Source organism: Triplophysa rosa, linkage group LG13 (genome assembly GCF_024868665.1).
Source record: "Triplophysa rosa linkage group LG13, Trosa_1v2, whole genome shotgun sequence".
Lineage (NCBI taxonomy): Eukaryota > Metazoa > Chordata > Actinopteri > Cypriniformes > Nemacheilidae > Triplophysa > Triplophysa rosa.
The window spans coordinates 11,169,930-11,196,575 of record NC_079902.1 but is presented as its reverse complement, the minus strand read 5'-3'; the positions used below and the strand labels follow the sequence as shown (position 1 = coordinate 11,196,575).

At 39.5% G+C, this 26,646-nt stretch overlaps 2 protein-coding genes across 4 annotated transcripts in view; one reads left to right on the top strand and one right to left on the bottom strand.

The window, feature by feature from the left end:
* Positions 1–2,337: 2,337 nt before the first annotated feature.
* Positions 2,338–26,646, bottom strand: part of mrpl11 (mitochondrial ribosomal protein L11) — a 38,718-nt gene continuing 14,409 nt past the window's right edge. For both annotated transcript variants that reach the window (XM_057349975.1, XM_057349976.1), the window contains exons 3-6: positions 9,819–9,914; positions 4,245–4,338; positions 3,616–3,775; positions 2,338–2,567 (exon numbers count right to left, since the gene is read on the bottom strand). In XM_057349975.1, the coding sequence (XP_057205958.1) occupies positions 2,459–2,567; positions 3,616–3,775; positions 4,245–4,338; positions 9,819–9,914 (459 nt within the window). In that variant the 3' untranslated portion in view covers positions 2,338–2,458. The remainder of the gene's footprint in view (positions 2,568–3,615; positions 3,776–4,244; positions 4,339–9,818; positions 9,915–26,646) is intronic.
* Positions 18,143–26,540, top strand: tmem265 (transmembrane protein 265). 2 transcript variants are annotated; one of them, XM_057349974.1, is made up of 2 exons: positions 18,143–18,820; positions 24,281–26,540. In XM_057349974.1, exon 2 carries the CDS (start codon positions 24,282–24,284, stop codon positions 25,302–25,304), a length of 1,023 nt encoding a protein of 340 aa, XP_057205957.1. In that variant the 5' UTR covers positions 18,143–18,820; position 24,281; the 3' UTR covers positions 25,305–26,540. The 2 variants fall into 2 exon arrangements, with proteins under 2 accessions (XP_057205957.1, XP_057205956.1); XM_057349973.1 differs by having other exon boundaries at positions 18,143–19,057.

Genomic DNA, 26,646 nt, shown 5'->3' with positions numbered 1-26,646 from the left:
ACGTCATGTGAAAAGGGCGTATCGCCTGGGGGTCTGTCTCTGTACAGAGAAACAAATCTTTTGGTGCAGTCAATGTCAGGTTTAATTGGTTTTTGGAAATATGTTGTTTTATTGTCCTACCAAGTAAACAGGACGTGGTCTTGTCTTGTTTGACCAAAATAACCGCCAAAGGCACTGCAAATATGGCTACCAAGCGAACTTGAGAGGAAGTCGTTTAAAAAGGTCTCTTGCTAATTTAGTAATATGTCTAGGGGCCACAATAGTGCTTTGGAATCGTCATTGTGCATTGCATTCTGGGCAGTCGCCGCCATGTTTGGGGACACGCTCAGCAGCGTACGATGACAGCAAATAGAAATCACCAGAGTTAAAACGACTGTATTTACATTCAAATTGCGCTTCTTTTCAGATCTGTTTCCCCTCCGGTCATGAGAGTATATGGAAGTTCATAACACAGCAAGCGTTTTACATTTTAATGTGTTTTTAATATAAATTAAAACATCTACCTCCACTATTTCCCAGTCTCTACTGCAGTGACAGTGTCCCCAAGTCACAGGATGCATTGCGCTGCTGACGTCACGTTCCCATCAATAGGCGTTTTAATTGATTTTGGGCAGATTATTTAAGTGTCACTGCAAAACGTATGTGTATGCGTATATGAGATCAGATGGTTTTTTTATGTGGCCACATAGTCATGAGAAAAGACTCAAGTCTCGACTTGCATCCAAATGCATATTTGGGCCATTGCGAGATTTCTGCACTTTGATAAGCTTCCAACACACAAGACACAGTACAAAAATATTGTACCCCTCTGCTTTTGTATAACAGAGATATAGCAGCTATCACTCCTTATGACCCTCAAAAGAGGCAAAAAGCGAGCAAGAGGGCATATGATAGATGATGTCCTCTTTATTCTCTGAAAACCTGTTCTTTGTGAAATCGCTGTCAGTGAGATTGAGTGTTGGGTCTCCTGCAGAGTGAATGAAGAGTAGAAAACACTGCAATCTTTTTAAAATCAAAGAGAATGCCACAGGTTCAGTACTCATATAGTATTCATAGGCAGGGAAAATCTCTGCCATTCACTCACTTTTGACAAGCTTTTGACAACAACATCAGACTTTATGGTTTTATGACTCTAGCACGAAAGGAATTCCAGATTTTGTGTCAGTTTACACTCTTGCCTCCAAACAGCATTTTGTTTTTTTTGCCATGCAGGCTAAAACACCAGTACACTTTTGAATGCTAGAAAACCACTAGAAACCATCACAGATTCATGAGAACTAGAACAACCCAGGTTAAAAACAAAAAAAATGTTAAATATTTAGTATTTACATTAGATTAGTCCAACATGGGTGCAATCTGCAGCTTGTTTTCTCACAGAAACGTTTTTCTTTGCCTGACACTCAATACGAGTCAACACTGTCAGACACATAAATAGTGTCTTAAATATTTATAAATATTGACAAACAGCATTCACCTCAACAAACGATGAATTGAGGTTACAGGTTACAAAATGACGCTTGAGCTCCATTTTGAATTAAGTTTACATATCATGGTTATGACAGAACAAACAAAGCAAAATAACTTAAAGGCATAAAACTTAATTTCGTCAAATTAAAGGCTGACTTTGATTTAGCAAATTTTACTTCATAAATATCTTATGTTTATGAAAAGTAGGGAAAAACAAATAAAAGCGAATATTAATCTCTTCATGAAGTTGTCTGGAAGACTTAAAAGAACCGCATTTATATTTCTGTTTTTCTTATTTTCATCTACATGATATTATGGTCTGAGGACACTGGTTTTGAATGAGCGATAATGTCATAATTTTGTGTGAATTATGAATTAAGTTAAAAACCATTTACTGACTATCTGTAATTTAGGTTGCATTCATTTTATTTTCATTTTAATGTTTATTTTGAATAATTTTAAACCATAAAAACCAATGGCAGATAAAACATCAAGAATTCCTGCTGCAGGAGGATAACCTTTCTGCCTGTTTAAATGCAAAAAATTAATACATCTAACTTCGTCATTGCATATCAACTAGTACTTCTTGTCATAGTACTGCCATAGGGCAGTCTGCTCCAGCATGGCTGTCAAAGACATGACATTTATAAAAACCCTGGATTAATAACCAGAGATGGCAGAGTCGAGTGATGACCCAGAGAGAGCGAGAGAGACAGAGAGAGAGGTGGTGAAAGTGGCTCAAATGCCTAAAAAAGGTTGTAGGAGGCAGTGAAGATAAAAAATGGAAGAGAGTGGAGGAGGTAGAGCAGACAAACTGAGAGAGATAGACAGGACAGAATCAGTAATGAGAGATGCGAAACCTTCAGAATATCTGGAAGCAAATCAAGAGCATTTTATTAGCAAAAAATGTCAAAATAGCATAGTCAGTGTGAAGCAGGTTTACAGACATGTCAACAAGTGTATTGATAAATAACTAGCACACAGCGACAATTCATTTCTTCTTTCCCATCGCTGCTTCTGCGGCAGCCGCTGCCTCTGCCTCGGCTCTCAGTCTCTCCTGACGCTCCTGCAGAAACTCCCTGTACTCTTCTGGTGACAGACTGACAGCAGATAGATGACAAGAGAGGAGGGGGGCACATACAGACAGGAAGATGGATATGAGAGGCATATCAACAAATCTACATTACACTAGAATTTCAAAAATTTCTACAGATCAATTGAAATGCAAGGGGAGCATTACTCCTCCTTCATACAAAAATGACGGGTCTGAGCATTTGTGCCTAAGTGACACGGTTCATTTATTAAACAGCTTCAGTCTCACACTCGCTAAAAGAACGGATAACACATCATGCTGCTTCTTTGTCATGCCAAATGTTTTGACTAATATTATTCACAAATGATCGCAAAGAACAAGCATGATAAGCTGTGGCAGGTCCAACGCAAACACTAGTCTATGAATGCTCTCGATAAATAAGCATTCTCTACCACCTCTAATTGCAATAAAATTATTAATTATTCAAAACATGAATTTTACGCTTCATTTTTAAAAGGCTGAAAATCACACTCAATTCTGAACTCTAAATGAGCAAAGGAACTACATTTATTGGAAGGTGGAAGTAAGACTTGATTTTTAGAATCATGATTTATTCAGATCTCTTATTAGAGACTTTTGTAGGTGGTGGGATTTTGTTTGCAATATTTATTCACTGAAAAGATTAAAAAGATTTACCACTCAGAGTAGAACACTGTGACAAGACTACACAAGAAGACTGTGCTTGAATATTAAAACCGCGACAAATTTTGTATGCAAGATTTAAAGTGCCAGTGAAAGCACATACTTGACCAAATTTATGTTTCTCAAGATCTTGTTTTGATCTAAAGGCTCATGCTTAAATGCTTAAAATGAGTATAAAAATATTTATCCTGTTGGATAAATGTGTGATTTATTTATGCAATGAATAAACAAATGTATACTTTGATAAATGATCCTTTAGGGCATATGTATTTTAAGTGCATGATTTAACCAATTTACAAATTTATTCACTTCTACATTTCTGTGATAGTTTACTTTTCATAATTTTTTTAATTTAGTCTCAAATTCATTTACTGGCACTGTATGTGCAAGAATAAAGAGGTCTGGACTCTCACTCGTTGACGACTTTGATGCCGAGGGATCTAGCCGAACCAATGATGCTCTTGACAACGGTCTGCATGGAGGCGTCCTGCAGCTTAAAGCTTTCGTCCTGCGATTTGACCTGTGCAATCTCATATACGGCCTTCACAGACACCATACCAGCAGTCTCATGCCCTGATAGATACACAGCACATGTGGGAGGAGAGAGAGAGAGATATAGAAAGGTGATGTAACACAGTAGCTCAAAAACAGAAACCAGCAGGAGGTGTGGTTGGTCGTGATTGAGCAAAACGGAAGTGGAGATGAAGTGTAGAGAAGGGGAAAAAGGGCGAGTGGGCGCATAAGAAAGAATAATTGAGCTGGAGTGGAACGGGCAAAAATGAAGCGAATCCATAATTCTCTTTTCTTTTGGTGCCACCTTTACCGCTGCTTTCTTCTTAATAACTGCACGCCTTTCTACCGCTGCGGCTCATCATCAATATATCATCAGTCAAAAAATTCAATCTCAAGCAAAACACCCTGCAGTGGGAAGTCTGTCCATTACTGAAACATAAGGCATGGTGAGATATACAAATAGACTGCTGTAAGATGCAGTGAAGGATGTATGACCACCGGTGGCCTGGCTGTAATAAGGCTGGCTTACCCGTCTTTCCGGCTCCCTTTTCGATGCCTGCGGCCTGTTTTAAGAAATAAGACACAGTGGGCTGCCCGATTTTCAAGTCGTATGTTCTGTCCGGCTACAGGGAAGAAGAAAAGGGGCGTTTTCAGTTCATGCTCATCCATTTCAAGAGAAAATTTGCAAGCTTGCAGGCCATTGTAAATTTAACCATTGTTGTGTTGTGAACAACAGAAGTATAGAATCATGCTTAACTGTTTTTCTTATTTCTCTCCTGTCTGTACTAACAATAATAGTGCATTTACTGTAAAGCAGCTATGCAACAATGCAAAACTGTGAAAATTGCATTCGAAATACAATTAAATTGAAATGAAAGCAACAATATGGGCTATTAAAGGCATCCATGCTTAATAAATAGTTAAACGGATAGTTCACCCAAAAATGAAAGTTCTGTCATCATTTACTCACCCTCTTGTCATTTCAAACCTGTATGACTTTCTTTCTTCCACAGAACACAAAAGAAGATATTTTACACATTGACTTGCAATGGTTTTGTGTTCATACAATAGAAGTGAATGGGTACTGCCATTCTTCAGACATGTCAACAAGTGTATTGATACATTCTTCAAAATATCTTCTTTTGTGTTGTGCGACAGAATTTTCATTTTGGAGTGAACTTTAACTTTGAACAGAATTATAGAGTCTTGTCTGAATCCTTTATAATAATGCAGAATAAATGAAAGATAAAAACCATTTGACATTTTCACCATAAACGGCAACAAAAATACCAACAGTTGTTGGATGAATGTTGGTACATTCAGTAGGCGTGTGAAAATGACATTTACATTTCCCCGCATTCAAAATCCAATTGCCAGCTTGAGAACGTTTTAAATGCTGCCGCTTGTTGGTGGTGCGAAGAGCCCCAAGGACTTTCTCAAACTGCAATCTGTAACATTATGGATTGAATGTTCGGTTTATTTTTTGACGATCATCTGTTTAGACAGTAGGAACAAAAATGTTATTTCGTTGTTGGTTCGTGTGCACCAAGCAATCACTTTAGGTCTGTCAGGCTCATCACACATAGCGGGTGGTATCAGTAACAAACACCATCCCTTTCTGGAGCGATTGGAGCTCAAATCCTACTGCATTCAACCGACCCCTTGGAGCCTGACAGCATCTCATTGCCATCCATATACTCTGACAGCTTCTCATAAAATCACAGAGTCGAATGAAGCTAGACACACCCCCTCGCACCCCTCCTCGTGACACACGCCCTCGACTGCCATGCTTGCCGAAACCAAAGCTTTAAGGCATGGATTAGTCTGCATAGAGAGGCTCAGAGACAATGAGTGTGCAGTAGACAGCTTAATGGGACAACTGGGACTTCACAGTCAGCCCTACTTGGGGAAACAGCCTAGCTAAAATTCATCGCAGCCATCCAGCCATCCAAGCCTAAAGCAAGCAAACTCGACCGGAATTTCCTCTACACTAAAGCTAATCTTCAATCCCTGTCGAAGCCTCATCAGTATCCATCAGAGGACTCTGTCTTTGAGGCCTAATCTGCCTTTAGGACTAAAAGAATGAACCATAAGTAGAAATTCTCCTTTGTTTTGGCAACTGGAAATGCTGTTATATACCGATTGACCTGTGGGATAAACACTGAAAAGCGCAAAAAATACATGAAGTTGTTATTGTCTTGTTTTTTGCTCACCCTTGCTTTTTTGTATAGATTTGGCTATGTTTCACTGTGTCTATCAGTTCGCTATTATATTAACCCTTTCATGCGTAGAGGTCACTACCATAGACAGCTATCACAATGCAATTTTTTTGCAAATGCATGGGTTTTGATGTCATAATAGCACAGTAACCGCTTCAGGGGACACTAGTGCATCATCCCACACACTGTCACTTCTTCAGATTTCCATTAAAGTGAAAAATGAAAAGCACACAGAAAAAAATCCTGTGGTTGTCATAATGCATGAAAGTGTTAATACAATCATGAAAACTCTGCGTCAAGAAGTCATGCATGTGTATTAAAGGAATATCAGATGAATGAGCGCATCATTGATGTTTCACGCTGCACTGTCTTGCTTTAAAAAAGATCTTGCAGCTGGTCCTGGAGCTGACGTACCTGCAGAGGAACGCCAACAACAAAGGCTGACAATCCCCACCCTCGGGCCACCGCAACAGACAGAAAAAACAAAGGGATGAGCCAGATGAAGGTGACATTGTTGCTGGAGATAACTAGTTTTTTACTTTACGCAACAGAAGCGTCCAATTTCAAACTCTGGCAGAACTGGACCACGGATGCTTGCTTAATCGGCTCAGCAAAGATTATGTGTTTGGGTTTGGACTGAGACTGCACATTAGACATGAGTCAGAGACATTAAAACACCCCAGAGAGCATTGTGTGCTGGTGCCGGAGCATAATGTGGCCATATAATTTTTTCTGAATGTCTGCATTGCCGCCACAGCATCCTCGGAGACGGTTCTTTAAACAGGAACTTGCAATTGAAATCACACAAGAGCTTATCAACAGTTCTGTAATGTAAAAGAGATGGAGACCTGTAATGACTCTCATTTCACACAGTCACGGCACATCACAAATTTGTGATCAATGACCCCTCTGTGATAAAAAGCCATTTTTCGCAACCTTCATAATAGGCCTCCGCTCAATGCCCCTGTGCTCCGCCATTGACTCTGCGAGCATCAATCCATCTTTATTTTAAAGAGGATCTCAGAACAAAGTGCTAGACAACTCATTTTATTACACGGGGTGGATGAACAATGGAAGCGAGTAGATTAGAAGAGACAGAACTATTGTAGAGGAGAAAGGAGGTCCAAAGGTGTCCGGTAAAACGCTGCTAATGCACACAAGTGAGGAATCTGCCAGATGCCCCCATTTCTCTAAAATGCACTGAGCTGGAGTACATTACATCTTTTGACTTTAGATAAAAGAATGAAAAGTGTGTCCTTGACTAAAAGACTATAACAAGCAGGCAAAGCTTCTGAGATGGTGAGCGGGGGATAAACGTAGGCCAGGTAAACTGTGCATACAATCTGTGAATATCCTTCATATGGGTAAAAATATCTTACTGCAGGCAAAAAAAAACAGATTTCAAAAGAAATCCGTTTTCTGTTGGATTATTCACATTAAAATGATCTTGAAAATGTTCTTCATGTAAAAAATCTACAATATAGACGTTTCATCGGATACACGCACATGGTCAGAAGTTAACTTGCGGTCTCTGTTTGGCTATAATATAACAATTTATATTTAATTTATATTCATATTAATTTATATTGTATATAATTGTATGAAATTATATTAACCCTTGTGTGGTGTTCATATTTTTGTTACTCAGCCAGTGTTCGTGGGTCTGGTGGACCTGCTGCAGTTTTGGGTTTTTAATTCAACACAATCAAACACTTAACGGGTCCCACAGACCCAAACATCATACAAGGGTTAAAGCTACTCAACAGTTTTACATTCTTTGCGGAGGTCTAACAGAAGTTAAGTTTGGGCCCCAAAATGTTTGTTAATGTTGGAGCCTTTGAAACCATCTAAAATAAGACATTTTATGATTGATCTATAATAATCTAACAAAATATTAAAATTGATTTTGATATTTGTTTAAAAAACAATACCTACCCTATTGAAAAAACAATAGAAAACGTAATGGATTTAATGGCTAAAATAGGAATTGTATGGGTTTTAAAGGAAACTATAATGGTGTCCACTGGTACGAGATGGATTCTGTTGGTGGGGTGTTCTCTGGCATTAATCCTATTGGAATAATGCCCTAAACACACTACAAAAAGGAATTTTGTAATGGTTCATTATGATATTTTAACGGAAACCATTAGAATTTCTGTGATCATTTCTATTGGGTTTTTTAGTATGCATTTGACCCAAATAGTTTTGAAAGATCGAGTATCATGCTATGTCATGCATTCTGACTTCTTTACACTGTTAAACGTGCTGGCTTCTCATGCTTAACATGGTCAACTTAGTATTTCTGTACTTGATACACTCCCCCAGCACGTCCCAGGGATCCTTTTTCTTTTATTTGCCAAAAGCACGGCAAGACGAAGGCGAAAGAGCCCGCCTCACCAACCGATGAGCGAGACCCACTTACCATCAAGATTGTGTGCACTGCGCTGCAGCTCGTAACTCTTGCAATAGTGAAGTTTAGGTGTGTCTGTTTGTTCACGCCATTTCAGTGATGGATGTTATATAAACTGTGGATATAATGCTGGATTTGGAGATCGTTTAAAACTGAAAGATGGCGTGGTCCCAGTGCTAAAAGATGCCGGACATGAACTGCACGCGGCAAGTCAAACTAAGTCATATGTCTGTGTTTTGTTGGCAATCGGCGTGTACGTGCATAATGTACAAAACACGAAGGGATGATGTGATGATGTGATGATTGCTCGTGCTGTACTTCCGTCCCACTCTCCCCACTAGTCCCACCTCTAGCAGCTCGTGTTTTTCCAGAAATAATCGCACAGCTGTATCTCTCTTTTATAAATTTGATCAAACTAAATACTCTTCGAAGATACGACATATGCAATACTACTGTACAGGTACTCAAGATTAATATGAGATTGGCAGAAACTGCCTGTGATACGCGATCTTTAACTACTGACCCAGATCAAGTTAGAATGTCCTTGAAGAGCACATGCGAGATATATGAAATTTATATGAAACTGAATTTTGATCATGTCAAAACAAGCTGTAATCTGTCAAATGATGCAAGAGTGTAAATATTATATATTAAAATGCTAGCTATGAAATTAGCTTTAAAAAGACACAGGAGTCAGTCAATATTTACAATATCATTTTCACCACTAATCAAAACAATACATTTGAGATGTGAAGGACGTTACATTAAAAATGAAAATGAACAGAATATTCCTGTGATGCATGTACATTCACAAAAAAATGCTGGGTTATTTCAACCCAACGTTGGGTCAAAATTGGACAAACCCAACATTTGGGTTATAATAAATCAACCTATGCTGGGTTGTTCAAACCCAAAATTCTGGTTTGTCCCATTGTTGGGTCAAATATAGCCATATTCTGGGTTAGTTAAACCCAACCGTTGGGTTTATCCATATCTGACCCAACTCTGGGTTGAAATAACTCCGCATTTTTAAGAGTGTAAATTGTGAGACATTGTTTATTGACAAATTAAATAAACAAGTCAGATTGTGATTAATGTCTTTGGGTGTCTATACTTAAGTCCACAAATGTCCAAGAATGCCCATTATTGAAGAAACAGATATACTTGTTTATAAGTCACGCTCTGATAAGGAAAGCTGTTCTTCTGTTGAATTCACTTCAGCTAATACCTTCATTTGATCATAATGCCAGCAGAGGCACTAATCTGCACTTTGGCATTCAGGACACATCTATTTCTGTTTGCTAATGCGCCTGAGATGCGAATGTAAACGAGCACCTCCGGGGACTCGTAAACAGAGGAAAAAGTGACAAAACGAATGAGAGGAAGATGAATCGAACAACGTGCAATAATTACGAGGCTCCCAAAACATCACAGGAGTGACTGATGGGCTGCTCAGAATTAGCAGTTACATTACCTTCACGTTGATCTTGATGGGAAGAGGAATGCCTTCCTTGAGATCTTTGGTTTTCTCATTGAAGTCTTTGCAAAAGGCCCCGATGGGAATCCCTCTCTAGAAAAGAAATCATAAGAAACACATTCATTAAATAAACGCAGGGTATAGACCCTCACGCATTTCTGAGCCCTTCATTCACTGTGACAGTCTTTTGATGAATACCAATGGCCATTTAGAGAGGCCGCGCGGTGTCAATCACTAAATAACTCATTGGTGCGCTGTGAATGCCTCGGCATGCTCGGATGGCCGTGTGAGTGAGAGCGAAAGAGAAAGACTGGTGGAAGCCTATTTACCCAAGGGTGTGTGTGTATGTGTATGTGTGTGTGCATGTCAAAATATGGCAGTCATCATGCCTCTGAGATTTGAGATAAATTAGATTCTCCTTCCAGGCCCTAGCCGGGCAAGGCAGGGTGAAAGCTAAATGTATGGCTGACATTAAGTCAACATTGGCAGCTATTTCTCCTGTGTGCCCTCACCAGAGCACAAGTGTTTTCTGTGGGTTGATTGTGGAGGTGGCTGCTGGTCTGTAGTCTTATTACAGTTGTGAAAGTTTAGCCTGCTAGTAGCAGAACTTTTCAAAGGACTCGGGGTTCCAGGAACCCTTATTTCAGTAGAACTACTGTATATGTAAGAGTCTGAATGCTAAAATCAAAGTTGCATTGACAGTTAGCGCTCTAGTCACTAAACTATTTGTGTTTCAATATCAGTCAACACACCTACCATATGCCTACGGAACATTCACAAACAGCCTTATGTATTACACACAAAACGCACAAGCTGTCTAACGTTATCATTTCCACCATGAAGCAAACTCGCAAGATCTGTAGAAGTTTGTCATTTCCATGAAGAAAACTTTGTCATTAATTTCCTCCCCAAAAAACTGTAATTTATTTGTCACGACATGGGCCATAGAGTGCCGCACGGATGACATATTTTTGTAGGCCAACCTGGAAGTTAGCGCCCCACTGGTTCCTTCGACCAAAAGCCTATGGATTTTTCCCATAGATTTTTGGAGGATCTCAAGAAATAAGATCTGTGATTAACAAAGGTTTATATTTACATGTTTTGTCTATCAAGATAATCTTTACAAATTAACACAACATTTGTTACTTTTGAAGCCTAAATACAAACACCAGAAGTAAAAAGCTAACATGAGGCTAAAAAGACTACAACATGGTCGCTCGATATTAGCGTCACCAACACCAAGCTGACAACTCTTTCAAACTTTATTAAAAAAAAGTGTTCCCTGGTAAGTAATTACTCTGTGAATTGATCTCCATTCAGGTTTTTAGACATTTGTGCCCATGTTGTATTATTTATAAGATTTATATGCGCGATGACGTCTACTGTCCCTGCCAAAGGATGTAGTCACTTTTAACAACTTGTTAGCAACCGCTGCTTTTAAGACACAAAAAATTATGAGCGGGTTAAAACTGGTGTGTTTCATGTCATAGATTAAAATGTGAAAATATTTAGAGGTTTTGTTAACCACAGATCTGATTTCAAACAATTTCCCATAGACTTTGGGGCGATGAAACCGGAAGTGCTAAAATGCTAACTCGCTTCCAGGGTTTGCATACAAAAATACGTCATCTCTGTGGTACTCCATAGGGACGAAAGATTCTATCGTTTCGTCCTGTATAGTTTGTGATAGTATACGACGATTGACTATTGTAAAGGAAAAAAAAATTGTAAATTGAACTTGGCCAGAATAAGCAGCAAAGTGCACCTGAAAAGTCAAAACACTAAGTTAAAACCCTCATGTAGTATACAAACAATAAATTTAATTTTTACAGTGGAATATATTTGCAACCAACTTCCTTTAAAGCAACATCTATTGATGTTTGATCTTAACTTGTAAACATTGATGCAATCTTTTCAGATTAGTTCAAACAAACACTGTCGAGCGAAAACAGCAGATGCTTTTCCACAAAGCCAGTGGTATTACGGTTCATCCAGTAACGTTGCAAAATAATCCAAAAATTTCAACCCTGAAATGAAAAACAAAAGCCCCTGATAGCAGCCTTCCCATCTCTCCCCTGACTTGCTTATTAATAGTAATCCCTTGTCAACCCCAGAAGCATTTCCCAAGCCCTGACTTCACGGAGAACAACAGATCCAAGTAAACAAGAAAGGCGGCGGATGATTCCTAATTAAATATGGATTAATATTAGGCCGAGGTTGTTAGGAGAGCTTCAAAAACCCTAGGGCGAACACGCTGGGATTCCATATCGCTTCCAATTCTGATTTCCAACCGCCGCCTTTTAACTATGTTTCAGACCAAAAAGAACAACTTTAAAGCTAATTCAAACAAAGATGGACAGGTCGTCTGACAATCGGGGGTGAGGGCACCAGACAACAGTGATAAAAGTTGATGAAGGTGTATAAACATCGCAGACACACAAGATGTGCCAAACAAAGACAGATGATATAGAAGAAGACAAAACCAACTGTGCTTTGTTTAGAGGTTTTAATAACATACGTGAGACCATTACGAAGATGGGAATCTGTTGTTGGATGACAAAAGAAGTCGATGGACATTTGGTCAGTCTTTACAATACAAAGCTCTGGATGACCAAGATGCTGTGCGCTTAATGGCAGATGCATTCACTTTCAAGTGCTGTCTAAATTGCCATAGTAGCTCTCTAAAACTCAAGATCTAATCATCAAGAAGTCAAGCGGGCCAATTAAATCGCCTTTTTCCTCAACAGTGACTGATAAAAGCAGCGATGCGTGGAACAAAATGGCTGCAGTTGATCTCTGTGATGGAGGTGTGCTACTAACCCTGGACACCGAATGTTATTTATTATCTCCGATGAATATTAGAAGTGTTTTCCATATCAATACTCTCTTGGATAAAGCAGCTATTCATAGTGGTAAGACTGACAGAGAAAAAAACAGCTTGGATTCATGTAAGAAGATAAGCAGACGCAGTTTGCTTTCAAAGCAATCACGCTGCTAAATCGGTCTCAAAACAATCTGTTATGAAATATGTTCTTGGGGGCAACAGATTCTTAGGAGACAATTACCCCCCTAACAAGGCGTATCATTTTATAACCAGACGGAAAAATATTTTATCTAATACAGTGATGGGGTACACATACCCCAGAGGATACTTGGTCAGATTTCGATTTTGCTTTGTGAAAGCCATAAAACATAAATTTAAATAAATTAGAGAGGTCAATAATTAACAATAATGTCATGATTTCTCATGAAAAATTATTATATTGTGCAAAAAGGCAAACTACAGCATATCAGGAATTAAGGGTTTATTAAAAATATACAAAAAATGCACAGAAAAACAAGCAGCTCTCGGGAAAGAAATCATACCTAACTACAAGTTTATCGTTTTTTTTTCTCTTTACAATTTTCTCTTTAAGTACTTAATCCTCAATAATATTTTGTAGACATTCAAGCTTAGTTTTGTGTAATTTTTAGCCAAGCATCCTTAAATTCTTCACCAAGCTGAGCATCAACACTACAAGTACAACTAAGCAACATGCATACAACTTGTTTAACACATCTTTAATGATATACAGTGCCCAACAAATTTATTAGATCGCCTGTCAAACTAAAATTATTGAGCATCTGAATAAAAACTATAAAGTGCTTTACTATTTTTTCAGCCTTTCTTGTAAAACAGTAAATTAGAAAATTCATGGATAACAATCATATTCTAGCATTAGAAATACTACTGTGACTAAAGAGTAGATTAACCATTACAGAAACATAAAAAATGATTTTGGTAATCATCAATACTGTTAGTTTAGGGCATCTGTGGCACTAACCTTACATTGGGTGGTGGTCTAATCAATTTGTTAAGCAAAGTTGGACATCACTTTTGGTCAGGACTGTATTTTTTATTTTTGCAACTTGGGGCCATTTGATATAACATGAATTAAGAAGCTTCCATGACGTTATACTCAAGTCTCACTAATAAAATAGAATAGAACAGAATGCAATATAGAATAGAAAGTAAAATGCTTTACTGGTCAAGTATGCTTGAGAATACAAGGAATTTTCTGCTGGTTTAGGGCGTTTCCACAGTGCACATTCATACAGACGTGACAAAGCAGTTCTGTGGTGAACAGGACAAAGACTAATACAACATGAATGCATTTACAATGTACACAAGATGGTTAGCGGAGACCAAAAAACACAAGGCTTAAAATGGGGTTCCAAAAGACAAAAGGCTGAGAAACACTGATCAAATGTTTCGTACACTGTAATATCTATATTAACTAAAGCTGGGTCTGTATTTGTGATTCACACAACGGCATCGACTTTATTCTTTTCATCTGTTCTCCCACTTTGCATTTGCTTCATTATAATAATGTAAGCTTTCAGCTTCAGCTATTCTTTATAACGAGATGGCCGCTGACACAGATGAATGAAAAAAAGCTTAAGGACAGACTCGGAATGTAACACACACTTCAGATCGTTTCAAGTGTGCTTCTCAATAGTACTGCACATAACAGTGTGCATATTTCGGAGGATGAACGAACAATAGTAAGTCATGTTCCCTATGAGGACAATAATAAAGATCAATACTAACATTTAGAAGGTCCGTTTGATAAAAGCGGGTGAAAGGCATCAAAGCGCTGATGTATGGGGAGGCCCATAGGGGACCCGCATGAATAAAGAACGTGTGCATGCGGACTGCGAGCTCATTCCATTAAAAGGAGAGCAAAGGAAGGAAAACGAAGGTTGGTTCAAGAGGTTCAATCACTTTACAGCGAAGCCTCTGAGGAAAGAGCATTAGAGGACAGAGTGACTTCCAACCGAGTGAAAACATGTGTAATTAAGTGAGAGATTAAGCAAATTAAAACATTACATGAAGAAGGGAACATCGTGCATTGGTCAGTTGGGAGGACAGATGCGAATGGACAAAGGGCATCTTTAGCGATGAGCACAGATATATAAAAAATAGATGAGATCACAATGGAATGAGAAGCCCAAGATAAGTAACAAAGGACATAAAGGGAATAAAACAGAAGAATAAAAGCAAGTGAGAAAACTAGACACAATGCAGGATTTATAGGACGGGGCACTGCATGATCCCTCCTCGTGTGCAGTGAAATGTAACGGTGAGTGAAAAAGAAGTGCAAGAAAGGGCGTGTGTACACAAGCATGACAGGGGACGTGGCCTTGGGGTGGTAGGCAGGATTAATTGCCCCTGGCACCCAAAGACGGGCAATTCATCGCCCAGGTTGGCGCATGAAGGATGGAGGTGGGGTGAAGGGGTGTTGTCGAGGGGTTAATTAAACTCTGCAGTGTGAGACACTCTAATTAATTACTCTGGTTTCCCTTCTCTAACTTAATGTGCTAAACTCTTCCTGTTTTATTACATTCTTCCCTACAAGGGTGTCATACAGCTGATTAGCCACATACCCTCAAAGTGCACTCGGCGGTCATGCCGGCTGAGACCTCGGAAGAGCAACGTTAGGGTTTTGCTTGTGGGTATAATGAGGATTAAAGTCATTTGTTTGAATCTTCAAAAGGCACGGGTGATCACAGAACGTTTGCGTCAGATATTGGGGAATGCTAACATTAAAGTTTGTCTACCCTGCTAATGGCTCTATCTTTGATCATCCTAAATCCCCCGTAACCTCGATCTCAAAACACGTCTCCTTTTTTTGAAGTTCACACAGCGATGGTTTGCGCATTCACCGTGCCTTGAAGTGAACGCCACTGGGCAAGATGTGCCAACGGGGACACATTATTTGGGGGTCATTTTCAACCTGTATTGATGTCTACGTACTTTAGTTTGGTGGTGAAAATAACGTGCTGAAGGCACAGGGTGTGAGGGCGTTCTGACTTTGAAGATAGAATTTGTGTTGTGTTGCATTGGCATCAGCTTATTAAAGCATGACGTGGGGTGAAGGCCTGAGACACAGTGAAATAGGAACAACTTTAAAAGGACAAAAGATGTTCTGGAGCCGAGGCTTTGCCGGTGTTTAGAGTTTGATGGAGATCAGCGAGTGGGAAAGATTCTATTAAGTGTGTGTTATTAAAGTGCCCGATTCCTCCAACGTTCTCTTCACAAAATTACATTGCATCAGAGGAAGTCTTATCTTATCAGAGCTCTGCCACATCTCATTCAGTTAATCAGGAAGACCGATAATTCATTGAGTATCATTATCAGTTCAGCCGCTATTGGTTTAAATATAAAGATTTATAGAGATTTTAATTGCGGACTTAAAGCAGGAAGTTACGCTGTGGATTTACGATCAACAACAAGCGTATTAAGCTGTGCTCATTGTAAGGAAGCTCGCGGTCAATAAGACAGATTGTTTGGCTGTGGATGGAGCATGTGTGGTGTCAGCTAAGACCTCTAATATGAGCCAGATGGGTGCTGTAAAGAATGTCTCTGGCCGAGCTTCCTCCAAGTGCACACCTGAGGCACCGAAAAGGCCCTTAACATTCCAGAGGCATACCTTCAGAAAAAACAAGTCTTCACAACCTTCACCCCTTCTATGTGGGCGAAAGTGTTGACTGTGCACTGCAGGAATCTTGTTGTCTCATTTTCTCCGTCTATTTCACTGACTCCATGCTGAAAGTAAGCCAGATCAGAGTGACCTTCAACAACTTCAACCCCACTGGGACTGAAGGGTAGAGAGAGAGAGAGGGAGAGAGAGAGAGAGGGAGAGAAAAGGAGAATGAGGAGAAGACATTGAAAGTATAAGGAATGGAAAATTTGTTTCTGGAAAGCAGTGGTGCGCGTAGTTGACTGTGACAAGACGGATGACTTTGCTTTCGGTCTCTTTCATTCCCACCGGCCTGATCAACACACTCGGTGATGACCTCCCACCATGATTAAATGAGGTGCGCATTGTAAAGAAATGAAACAAGGGAAGTAACCTTTGATTTCATACGGGCCATAAAGAGAATGAAAACTCGCTTGTCAGTGCGCTTATGGGAAAAATTTAACAGATAATGAGATCCAGCTCAATCTCTTGCCACGGCGGTGCTCTGATCATTCACAAGCTGTCCCTACCTCAAGATCATTAATATTAGAGTTCTTTCTTTAAAGTGTTAATGATTAAAACAGACACATAAAATACAGTTAAAATCAGGCAAAGTATCTAGAGCTGTCATAGCCTCACGATTAAAGGAAAAGTTCACCCAAAAAAGTCATTTTCTACTCCTATTGTAATTGTTTATTTGTGTGGGATCACACACAAAAGAATATTTAAAAAGCCTTCACGTATACAGCTGTGGAAAAACGAAAAGACCATTCCACATTTTCATTGAATCTGCATTTCTAGATGTATTGTGCATCATTCCAGTCCAGTGTCTGTTGAATTTCAACAAAATCAAACCTCAAGAGTGCCAAAGTCATCCAACAGCAATGTGAAAGACTGACACCATGAGAAGACACACTAAAAAAAGAGGTTACCACATAAAAAAAAGAATATATGATTAATTCTCCTAAATACATCTACAAATATTATTGTTGTATTGCTTAAAAGGGAATATGGTCTTTTCTGCAGTATTTGAGGTCTCAAAGCATCTTTTCAGTTATTTTGACCTGTTATTCCAGTTTTAATTTTCTGCAAATAGAAACAATATTTAAATTTGAAATTCGGGAGAAATATTGTTAGTAGTTCACAGAATGAAACAAAAATGATCATTTCACCCAAACACATACCTAGTTAAGGGTTAACCATGAATAGATAGATTTTGTATTCTACAAAAATATCATAGACACTTGGGATACAGCGCATGCATGGACTACTTTTATAGTGCCTATTGTATTGCCTTCATATTTCTACCTGTAGCTTAAATAATAGCATGGTTTAGAAAGGCATGAGGGTGAATAAATAATGACCTTGAATGGGGCATTATTTTTTTATATAAATTTAGTTAAGATAGAAAGATTTTAAAAGGACAGTGGAAGATACTGGGCTGGGGTAAGCAAAAAAACACAATGCTCTCTGTGCTGGCACTCTCCATGCATTCAATCTTTAGATCGACTATCTGCTTCTCTATCTGTTGCATCTGTCTGCGCCAGCTAAAAACCAAACAAGGGGGAACAATGTTCAGCACAGGTCCATACAGGTGTGCAAAATCAATAAATCAAATGCCCAACATTAAAACGTACTGAAAATGTAAATGAATAAGCAAAAGCACAAAATAAATGCAATCAAATGACCAACATACTGAAAATGTTAACGAATTACAGTATGCATTATTTTGAACACAGGTCCTCTAGCAATGTGCTGAAATGTTATACACATTTATAACAAAATAAAGCATACCTATAATCTATATTTTAACTAGAGGCAATCTCTTGCTTGAAGATGGCAATTAAGACATTTAACCTAGATGTATTACTTGCTGTGGATTTATTCAATGAACCGCCTATTCATCTCAACACGTCATCATTGCTCTCCAATAGCAGTGAAATATGGGATGTTGTTTTCTCTCCAGATAGAGTAATGTCGCAATCACAACACAAGCAGCAGTAATTACAGACCCATCCGTGTGGTGACTCCCGTTCAATATGCACAGGACCATTCAAATCTCCCCGCCTATGTGAAGTTAGATCCGAGAGGCTGAGAGAGACGGCAACTAAACCTCGAGTGAAGAAAGGGAGGGGTGCGAGTGCACGGAAGCTGCCTACAAATGACACACTGCAATCATAAACTGTCGCTTTCTTTCTCCTGTTTCGCACTATTGCGTTGCTTAAGTATGAACACGACACCGGAGGACTCGGAGAAAGCGCCTTGCGTCACATATTCAGCGAACAACACGTTTTTACGGCACTTCTGAGTCTGACCGACTTCTGCTCCTCAGTCTGCGAAAGCTTCATCACAGCTGCCGGAGCCCCAGACCTCGAGTCCGTCAAATCGGCATGGACAACCAGGATACTCACCTGAGCGTGCTCGAGATAACGATATAAAACCAACGTCGATTATATAAGGGTTTTGCGACACTGCAAAAGTCAGAAGAGAGCAAAGGTACTCGTCCAAACGGAGCATATATCGTGGACAATGTAGCCTTTGAGCTCGATGAAGCCGACTCTCGGGATTCATTTCCACATGTAGTTATGCTGGGAAGCCACGTCTTATTAAACGAACAAATGCGACCGACCCACTGGATTCAGACAACATCGTCTACATGCATGCTGGTCATTAGATCGAAACCGCTTTTCGAAGTCTAAAGGACCGAAAAGACATCCAAGCGCATGTTTTGGGGTAAATATCCTCTGCACTTTTACGCAAGTTTTGTTGCAACTTGGTATTCAATTATTCATGCAGCCTTCAGGTCAACGCGCGAGCGCAAAAGTTAGCATCTTTTAGATGTGACTGCAGTTTGAGGTGTGCGCGTCTATTTTGCACCGCAGAATTTGTTTTAATTGGTCAAAAACACCTGCTGATTCTGATGCGTAATAATAAAATGACACCTGTCGCAATATGGTGATATTAAACTGGCACGGTCTGATCACACATGTCCCGCAGTGGCGGCAGCACGACACTTACAAGCATCAAGACAGATGATGGCTTTTATTCGCGGTGACTGATGCTCTCACACTGTACGGATGCTTTTCTCTGTGTTTGGGAATGATTCAATGGCACATTACCGCCGGACATTTTCAGTCGTTTACACGTAAATGAGGGCATGTGGCATGAGTCCAGCAGACATCTCCAAGAGTGAGAAGCTGCCGTAGGCTTTATACATCAAGTGCATTATATATTTGGGATATTTATCACAAATATTGTATATTTGGCCTAATCCACACCATTGCTTTTTATTGTTAATTTAACCATATAAACAATACGAACAATTAAGCATTATAACGTCAAAGTACGCAACAACGGTGGTGCATTTAAATCAAACACTGTTTAGTGTCACGTAGACTTACTAAATAATAGCACAAATCATGTGTGCAATGCAGCTGGGATTTTATATATGCATGTCTTCTCTCAAAATTGATGAAATTGCGCACAATCACCTGCAGACTTTTCAATCCATCACTTATGATCAAGATAAAACAGGATGCGTTGGCTGTCAGTACTCAAGTCTGGTCATTATTGATGGGCTTGGAAAAAACAGCTTGAAGTGACTTGATAACCTGATATATGTGCTGACAGGGGAGTCGAAAGATAAGCTCTGCACATACAAGCAAGACTTTGAATTATTTGTCTTAAAATAACCATTTTGCTAACAAAAGAAAGATTTGTTCTGTGCCACGGCATTTTCTTCAGCAGGCGCACGTGGCGCCTTTTAAATTCACAGTCTGAGATTATTGGATTCAATTGAATTCCAAAGCAGAAAATCAGTCACAGAAAAAGTCTACAGTCAAAATCAGATATTAGTGACGCATTCACTTTCACTGCACACAGCTCAGAGTAGATTAATCATTCTAGGTCATTTACCAACACACTCCCTTCATTTCCTCCACACTTCATATTAATGCATTTAATTTCTACAGTTCCCAAGCTATGAATATATTTGAATCCATTCTCATCAAGAATCCTCCAACATTACATCTCCTTTTTCCCCAGAGCACATCTCATGTGCTTTTTGTGTTATTCTCCTCACTCTTTCGTTCTTCATTTACCTTAGCTTATTTCTGAACTATTGCCATCAAGCCATAACACTTAATTAGGTCTGTAAAAAGCCAAGAGAAAGAATAACCACCTTGCTCTTTTTCTCCCTCATTCAATTTACATTTAACCAAATTCTTTAACACGTTCTCCCCATGTATCCACACATACAAAGCTTTTTGGAGTTTTCAAAACAATGTTAACATCCTAACTGGACAAATGGTGATCTTGAGCCCCAGAAAATGTTCACACCCTAAACCAGTGGATCTCAGCTTGTGTATTTAGACCCAAAGATGGATTGTTTGGTATGTTTGGACACGGCCACAGACAGCAGGGAAAAACAATAGTAAAATCATCAACCATATAATTGGCTGCGTAGCAAAGGATATCAACTTCAATAATATAACTTTCAAAAGTTTATTTTATCTTTGGCTGTGGGTCCATTCAAACTACAATAATCTGGTTTAAAGCATGTGTTTCCTGGTAATATACTGGAATATTATTTAGTCCGGTGCATGTTTAACACTTAGAAAATTTGTCAAATCTACATATATACGCTCTTAATATAAATAAAAAAAATATTTAGGTTTAAAGGTCCAGTGTATGATTTTTGCAAATTGCAACCAACGGCTCACTCCACTGCTCACCCCTCCCTTTCAAAGCACTACGCTGGCTGACACAGGACTAGGATGTCATCACGTTTTCGCTCCTTTGCCGAAGGAGATAACGTATTTACGAAATGTGTGCTGTAGAGCAGTTTGTCCATTTAGGAATACTAACAACATGGTGAATTCCATGTAAGGGGACGTATGTAGATAGAAATAGCTCATTCTAAGCTAATAAAAACATAACGCTTCATTATGTAAGCTCTTTATACACCTCTGAACACATAGTTATGTATATTATATTGCATTTCAGTTAATAGATCCTCCAAAAAATTACACATTGGCCCTTTAAGGGTTACTTTGTTGGTTCACCACTTAATATCCAAGACAAACATAACACTGCAATTCGTAACTATTTTATGAGGTGGCTAATTAGTACAAATCCAAACAACCTTCGAATAAAAGTTTTAGTATGTTTTTTTGCACCAGTGAGGTAAGGTTTAGGGTAGAGGTCTAAAAGTATGGCGTTTTTCTCATAATCATATGGTTTTGTACAATTGGCTTCATACAAATTGATACGAATTAGCAAACTCATAAAATAGTTATACATTTCCGTAAAATCAGGCTGTGATGTAAAATCTTGGTCCTGAAGCAAAACTACTTGAGAACCAGTGTCGACATCTTGTATATCCTAAACAGTAATGATTTTCATAATAAAAAGGCATCTGTCTCAGGTGTTGCTAACATTTACAGCAGACAGAAATGGTCAGTGAACGGCTATAGGGCACGAGCCATACCGGCTGCACTGAAAGGCTGCATTCGATTTCACCATAAAGCCAACAATCATTTCTCCACACTAATCAATACCAGAGTTTTACACTGTCTGTTGCTGAAATATGGCTTGAGGAAACATGAATAAATTTGACATTAGTATGCAGTGTTATGACAACACCTATTCAGATGGAGCTCTGCCATTTTGCAGATGCTCCTATACACTCACCAGCTCCTCTAAACAAAACAAACAAGATCAGGAGATCAGACTTCATCAAGCCGTACTTCATAATGAAACCAAAGACAATTTAATATGACAATATTCGACAGAAGCTGAAATGAACACCAGCACGGTAGGCAGGCTATGAGAAAAATAGGGTTTCAAAATGTGCCTGGCTTGCCTTCGATACAATGAATTACTATTGGAATAAGTGTTAAAGGCTTTGCACATACAGTCCGAAATTTTCGTATGCGCTTCTTCGTATTTGGCGCTCGTTTGTACGGTGTCTCTGAATTGTTAAAAAAGGCCACTCAAAATGCTTGCTATGGATGCGAAAAACGCAGAAAATCGAACCCAGTCCGATTTTTTTATGACGGACGAAAATATCGGAGGCAGTGTGTAAATGTGATTGACACAACGTGAGGTCGTATTTATTTTTTAACGTGCGTAAATTTCGGAAGCAAATTTCGGAGTCAATGTGCAATGGGCTTTAACATGAAAACTGGATAATATGCAGAAACCTGTGAGATTTAGAAAGATGAGGAGACTAAAAGTTTCATGAGGTAAAAAATCCCTGATCAGCGTAACAAGTGGATTTAAAATACTTTTAATCATAACTCTCCAAACCTCATCACATTAATACATAGCAATTGTATAGGTTTCATGAATGTGAACAAGCCTCAGAAATGCGATAAATTGTTAAATCTGCCTTTGTCACAGGATTGTATGTATGGCACACAATATTAATAATTAAGGCACAGCCATTTACTATGACATGCAGGTAGATTCAATAAGTTCAGTGTGCTTGCACAATGAGCTGCATGTAAAGGAAGCACATTTACTGAATATTTGTAAACGTGGGCCGCTGTTGTTAAAGGCTGTAAAAGCTGTAAAGAATTAATTTGATACGCAAATGGCATCATACTACGCCAGCACAAAACTATGTGTTTAAAATCAATGATGCTTACATCGCTGGAGCGATGTAGTTCAGCTACGCCACTCGCTCATAAAACAACACCTTTACCCGGAAAGACAGCAGAAGCGGTAAAAGTGTGTCTGTAATGCTAAAGAGTGAAGAGGAAAATGTCTAATAGACATTTTATAAACAGACCATCATCATCATAACTACACATTTCTCCATCTCTAGAAAACCTTCTGTGGTGTACAGGTATTTTCCCCGCATATACATTATATTCTTTAGACATTATCTGTCTGAATATATTTATAAAAATGTGTTTTATCTACCTTGTATACAAAGTTCCCCTCTATCAGGTACCATTAGAAGTGCAATTTTCAAATTTAAACTGCTATTTTATAATATTTATAATCACTCTGATGGACATTGACTTTTATTAACCCTATTATGCATGAACAATGAAAACTTCAGACATGATTTTTTACCTGTGTTTTAATTGCTTTTAGGGCATGAAACACAACATTTGAACTTTTTCTTATTATTTTCAACCCAGCATTTGGTAAAGAAGGACAAACCCAGCAGCTGGGTTAAAATTTTTGACCCAACAATGGGTTAAAACAACCCCGCATAGGTTAAATTACAATCCAAATGTTGAGTTCGGCACACCGAGTTAGAAATAGCAAAGCATTTTTTAGGATATAGGATGATGTACGAGTGTCCCCTGTAGTGGTTGGTGTGCAACTATGCCATTAAAACCCAAGCATATGCAAGAAATGGCTTTTTGATGGCTATCCTTTGTAGAGACCTCTATGCGTGAAAGGGTTAATGGCAAACTTCTGACAAAAACAACTATATAAATCTGCACAGCACACCCTACTGAGAAACAAGTGGCTAAAAATAAGGATCATAATGTAGTCTCACATATGGCTTAACCCCAAAGTTAATGAACACCCACCATTTTCAAAAACAAATGTCAGACCTTGGCGGTTCAAACCAAAATACTCCCATTTCGACATCACGAACAATAGCCTAAAGATGTGTCCAGGTAGAGTATGTATAGTCTATTGTTGACCTGCATGCTGCATAAAATCATGCAATTTGTCTGCTCAGTCCATTAAAATTGACTGTTCACACAAAAGTCATAAACAAAATAAAGAGCATCAACAAAACCTTTTCAGATATATGTAGCCTCTATCTTTTACCAAAAATGGTATATTTTTGCATCTTCTAGCACATAATCATGCATGCTATGTCCTTGTCGTGATTTTAAGTGTACAACCTCTGAAGTATTCTCTTGTCTCTGTTCTTAATGAGTCATCAGAGTCTCATTGTGTCCTTGTTTCTCCTTCTGCCTTAAGCATGTTGCCCTCGCCCCAGGTGTGCGTGTCTACTCTGGTGACAGTAAGCACAATGGCAGTGGTCGACCTCTACCTGCTAGAGCAAAGCATGCTGGGACCTCGGGGCGGAGTCCGTCCCGCTGTATGGCCATGTGTCGCCGTTGCACTGGGTGATCTGTGTTTCCTGCTGGCGCTGCGCTTCGTTTCGGCCGGTGTCGTCTCAGAGGCTCGTTCCCCCCGACGGGGCTTCGCCAATGCTCTCTGGTTCCTCTTCTTGTCTCTCCTGCAGCTCAAGCTTTTCTTCGTGTGTCAAAATTACAGACAGGAGAGGCGACCGCCAGATCCCCTCGCTCGCAAGACTCTGACTCTACTGCTTTCCGTCTGCCTGCCGTCGCTGTTCCTTATCCTGACGGGAGCCGATTACATGACCCCACTTCGGAGAAAACAGGAAGTCCGCAGCCGACTTATGTGGGTGGTTGTGGACCTGCTTGATGTGCTGGACCTGCAGGCCGGGCTTTGGGAGGTGCAGGGAACAACAGGCATTCCTCTTTGGGTGGAGGGTATAGTTTTCTTTTATTGTTACGTGTTGCTGTTATTGCTCCCGTGCGTGTCACTAACAGAGCTGGGTGCCGCTGCCCTGCCCGGACTACAGGCGGCTCGGAAGGAGGCGATCTATCCGTGGCTCAGTTTGGTCACCATTAACTTGTTCACACTGGTGCCCAGAGGGGTTGGGATGTTATGGTACAGGGACCCACGGGTGTCAACAGTGTTCCTGGGGAAAAACCTGCTGGCTCTTGCAGTAAAGCTCAGCTCTGCCTGGGAGAGGCACAGAAAGGGCAGGGGAGGGGTCCAGGGAGCCGGTGCCGCTGAAAGCGGAAACCAGACTCGAGGGGCGGCCTCGGAAGCAGCGACGGAGCAGGAGCAAGGGTGCACGTCCCCAACGGTGTCGTCTACACGCTACCACTCACTTTCACGCACACACGCGCACAGCCTGGACCCCACCGAGACTTCGCTGGGACCGGCTTACATTTCCCATGAACTTTAGAAGTCTGGTGTCCTAAAACTGCCACAGACAGGATTGTGTGGGTTTATGGCTTTATCCCTGGTTTTAAGCCAAAATTAACAGAGATAACATATTAGCACAGTTTGTCATTTGTATAATTGATAATTTGTAAAGCCAAACATGAGCAGCCTAGCGTGGTGCGAAGCTTCCAGACAAAATGATAATAAGGCTGAAGTGGGAGTGGTTTTAATTAAGTGCCTTCTTTAAAAAGCGACAATTAATATTGTTACTCTCGTTCCTTCTGGTGTTCATCGAGGAATTGAAGTTAAACCATGTACAGTGAAGCATGACCACTGTTAATATTCGACACCGTAATAAAATGTTTAATAGTCACCTGTTTCCTAACATGTTCCCTGATCTCCGCCAGACCACGTCAGTTGGTTTGACACGCGACACTGAGGCAGCTCTTAGGTAAACCTGTCTACACATAGTGACAGCATTTCACAAATTCTGCGTGACAGTTTCATATAAATGACGGTTGGTCTTTACAAACAAATTAATTCATTCCTCCGTCAACTAAATGGAAGTTTCATGGTCGAGCAAACGAAAGTATCTGCCAATCACTTTCAATGGTAATACTAATCAAATAGATAGCAAAGGACATTCGTACACAGAACAAATGGTGATAGCCTATTAACTCCTAACTCTGAACATAGCACAGCCTCAACCAAAACTCCAGAATCACTGAAGAAACACTTCTGAGAGCGAGTATGATGCCCTGAAAGAGACGCCATCTGAATAACAGTTACAGCAAGCGAATCCCAATGCGGATTATGGTGGGGGTTTATTCTCTACATCAGCAGCCACAAAAGCCCTTCACAATACCCCCGCGCCTGCTCTGATAAACAATCACTACTCCTATTAATTGAAATGGGACTCATTTTTCAAAGAGCTAAGAGCTCACACCGCACTTCATTTGTGATTTACACAGAGTATTTACAGAACGTAAAAGCGGACAAACTTGCATGACAAACACTAACAATAAGTCCAGGCTATTAATTAATTGAATAACCGAGAGCGGTTTCATGGGACGCCGCTTTAGCTTCAGAGGCAATGCAGAGTTATGAACCAGACTAAATTAAATTTCTCGGCCTCTATCTCTATCTTTTGTCTTTCATGTTACATTCGCCTGTGGGCTAACACGAATAAAAATCAGTGAAAAGAATATATGAACAATGCGTTTTATCACACACAGCCTGTAAAGGACACCTTTATATTTGACATCAAAGTCTAATTTTAGAAATAAAAAATATTGAATAACAAAAATAGAGGTTATTTTAAGGACCATTTGAATTGGAATGCAGATAAAGTATTATTATTATTT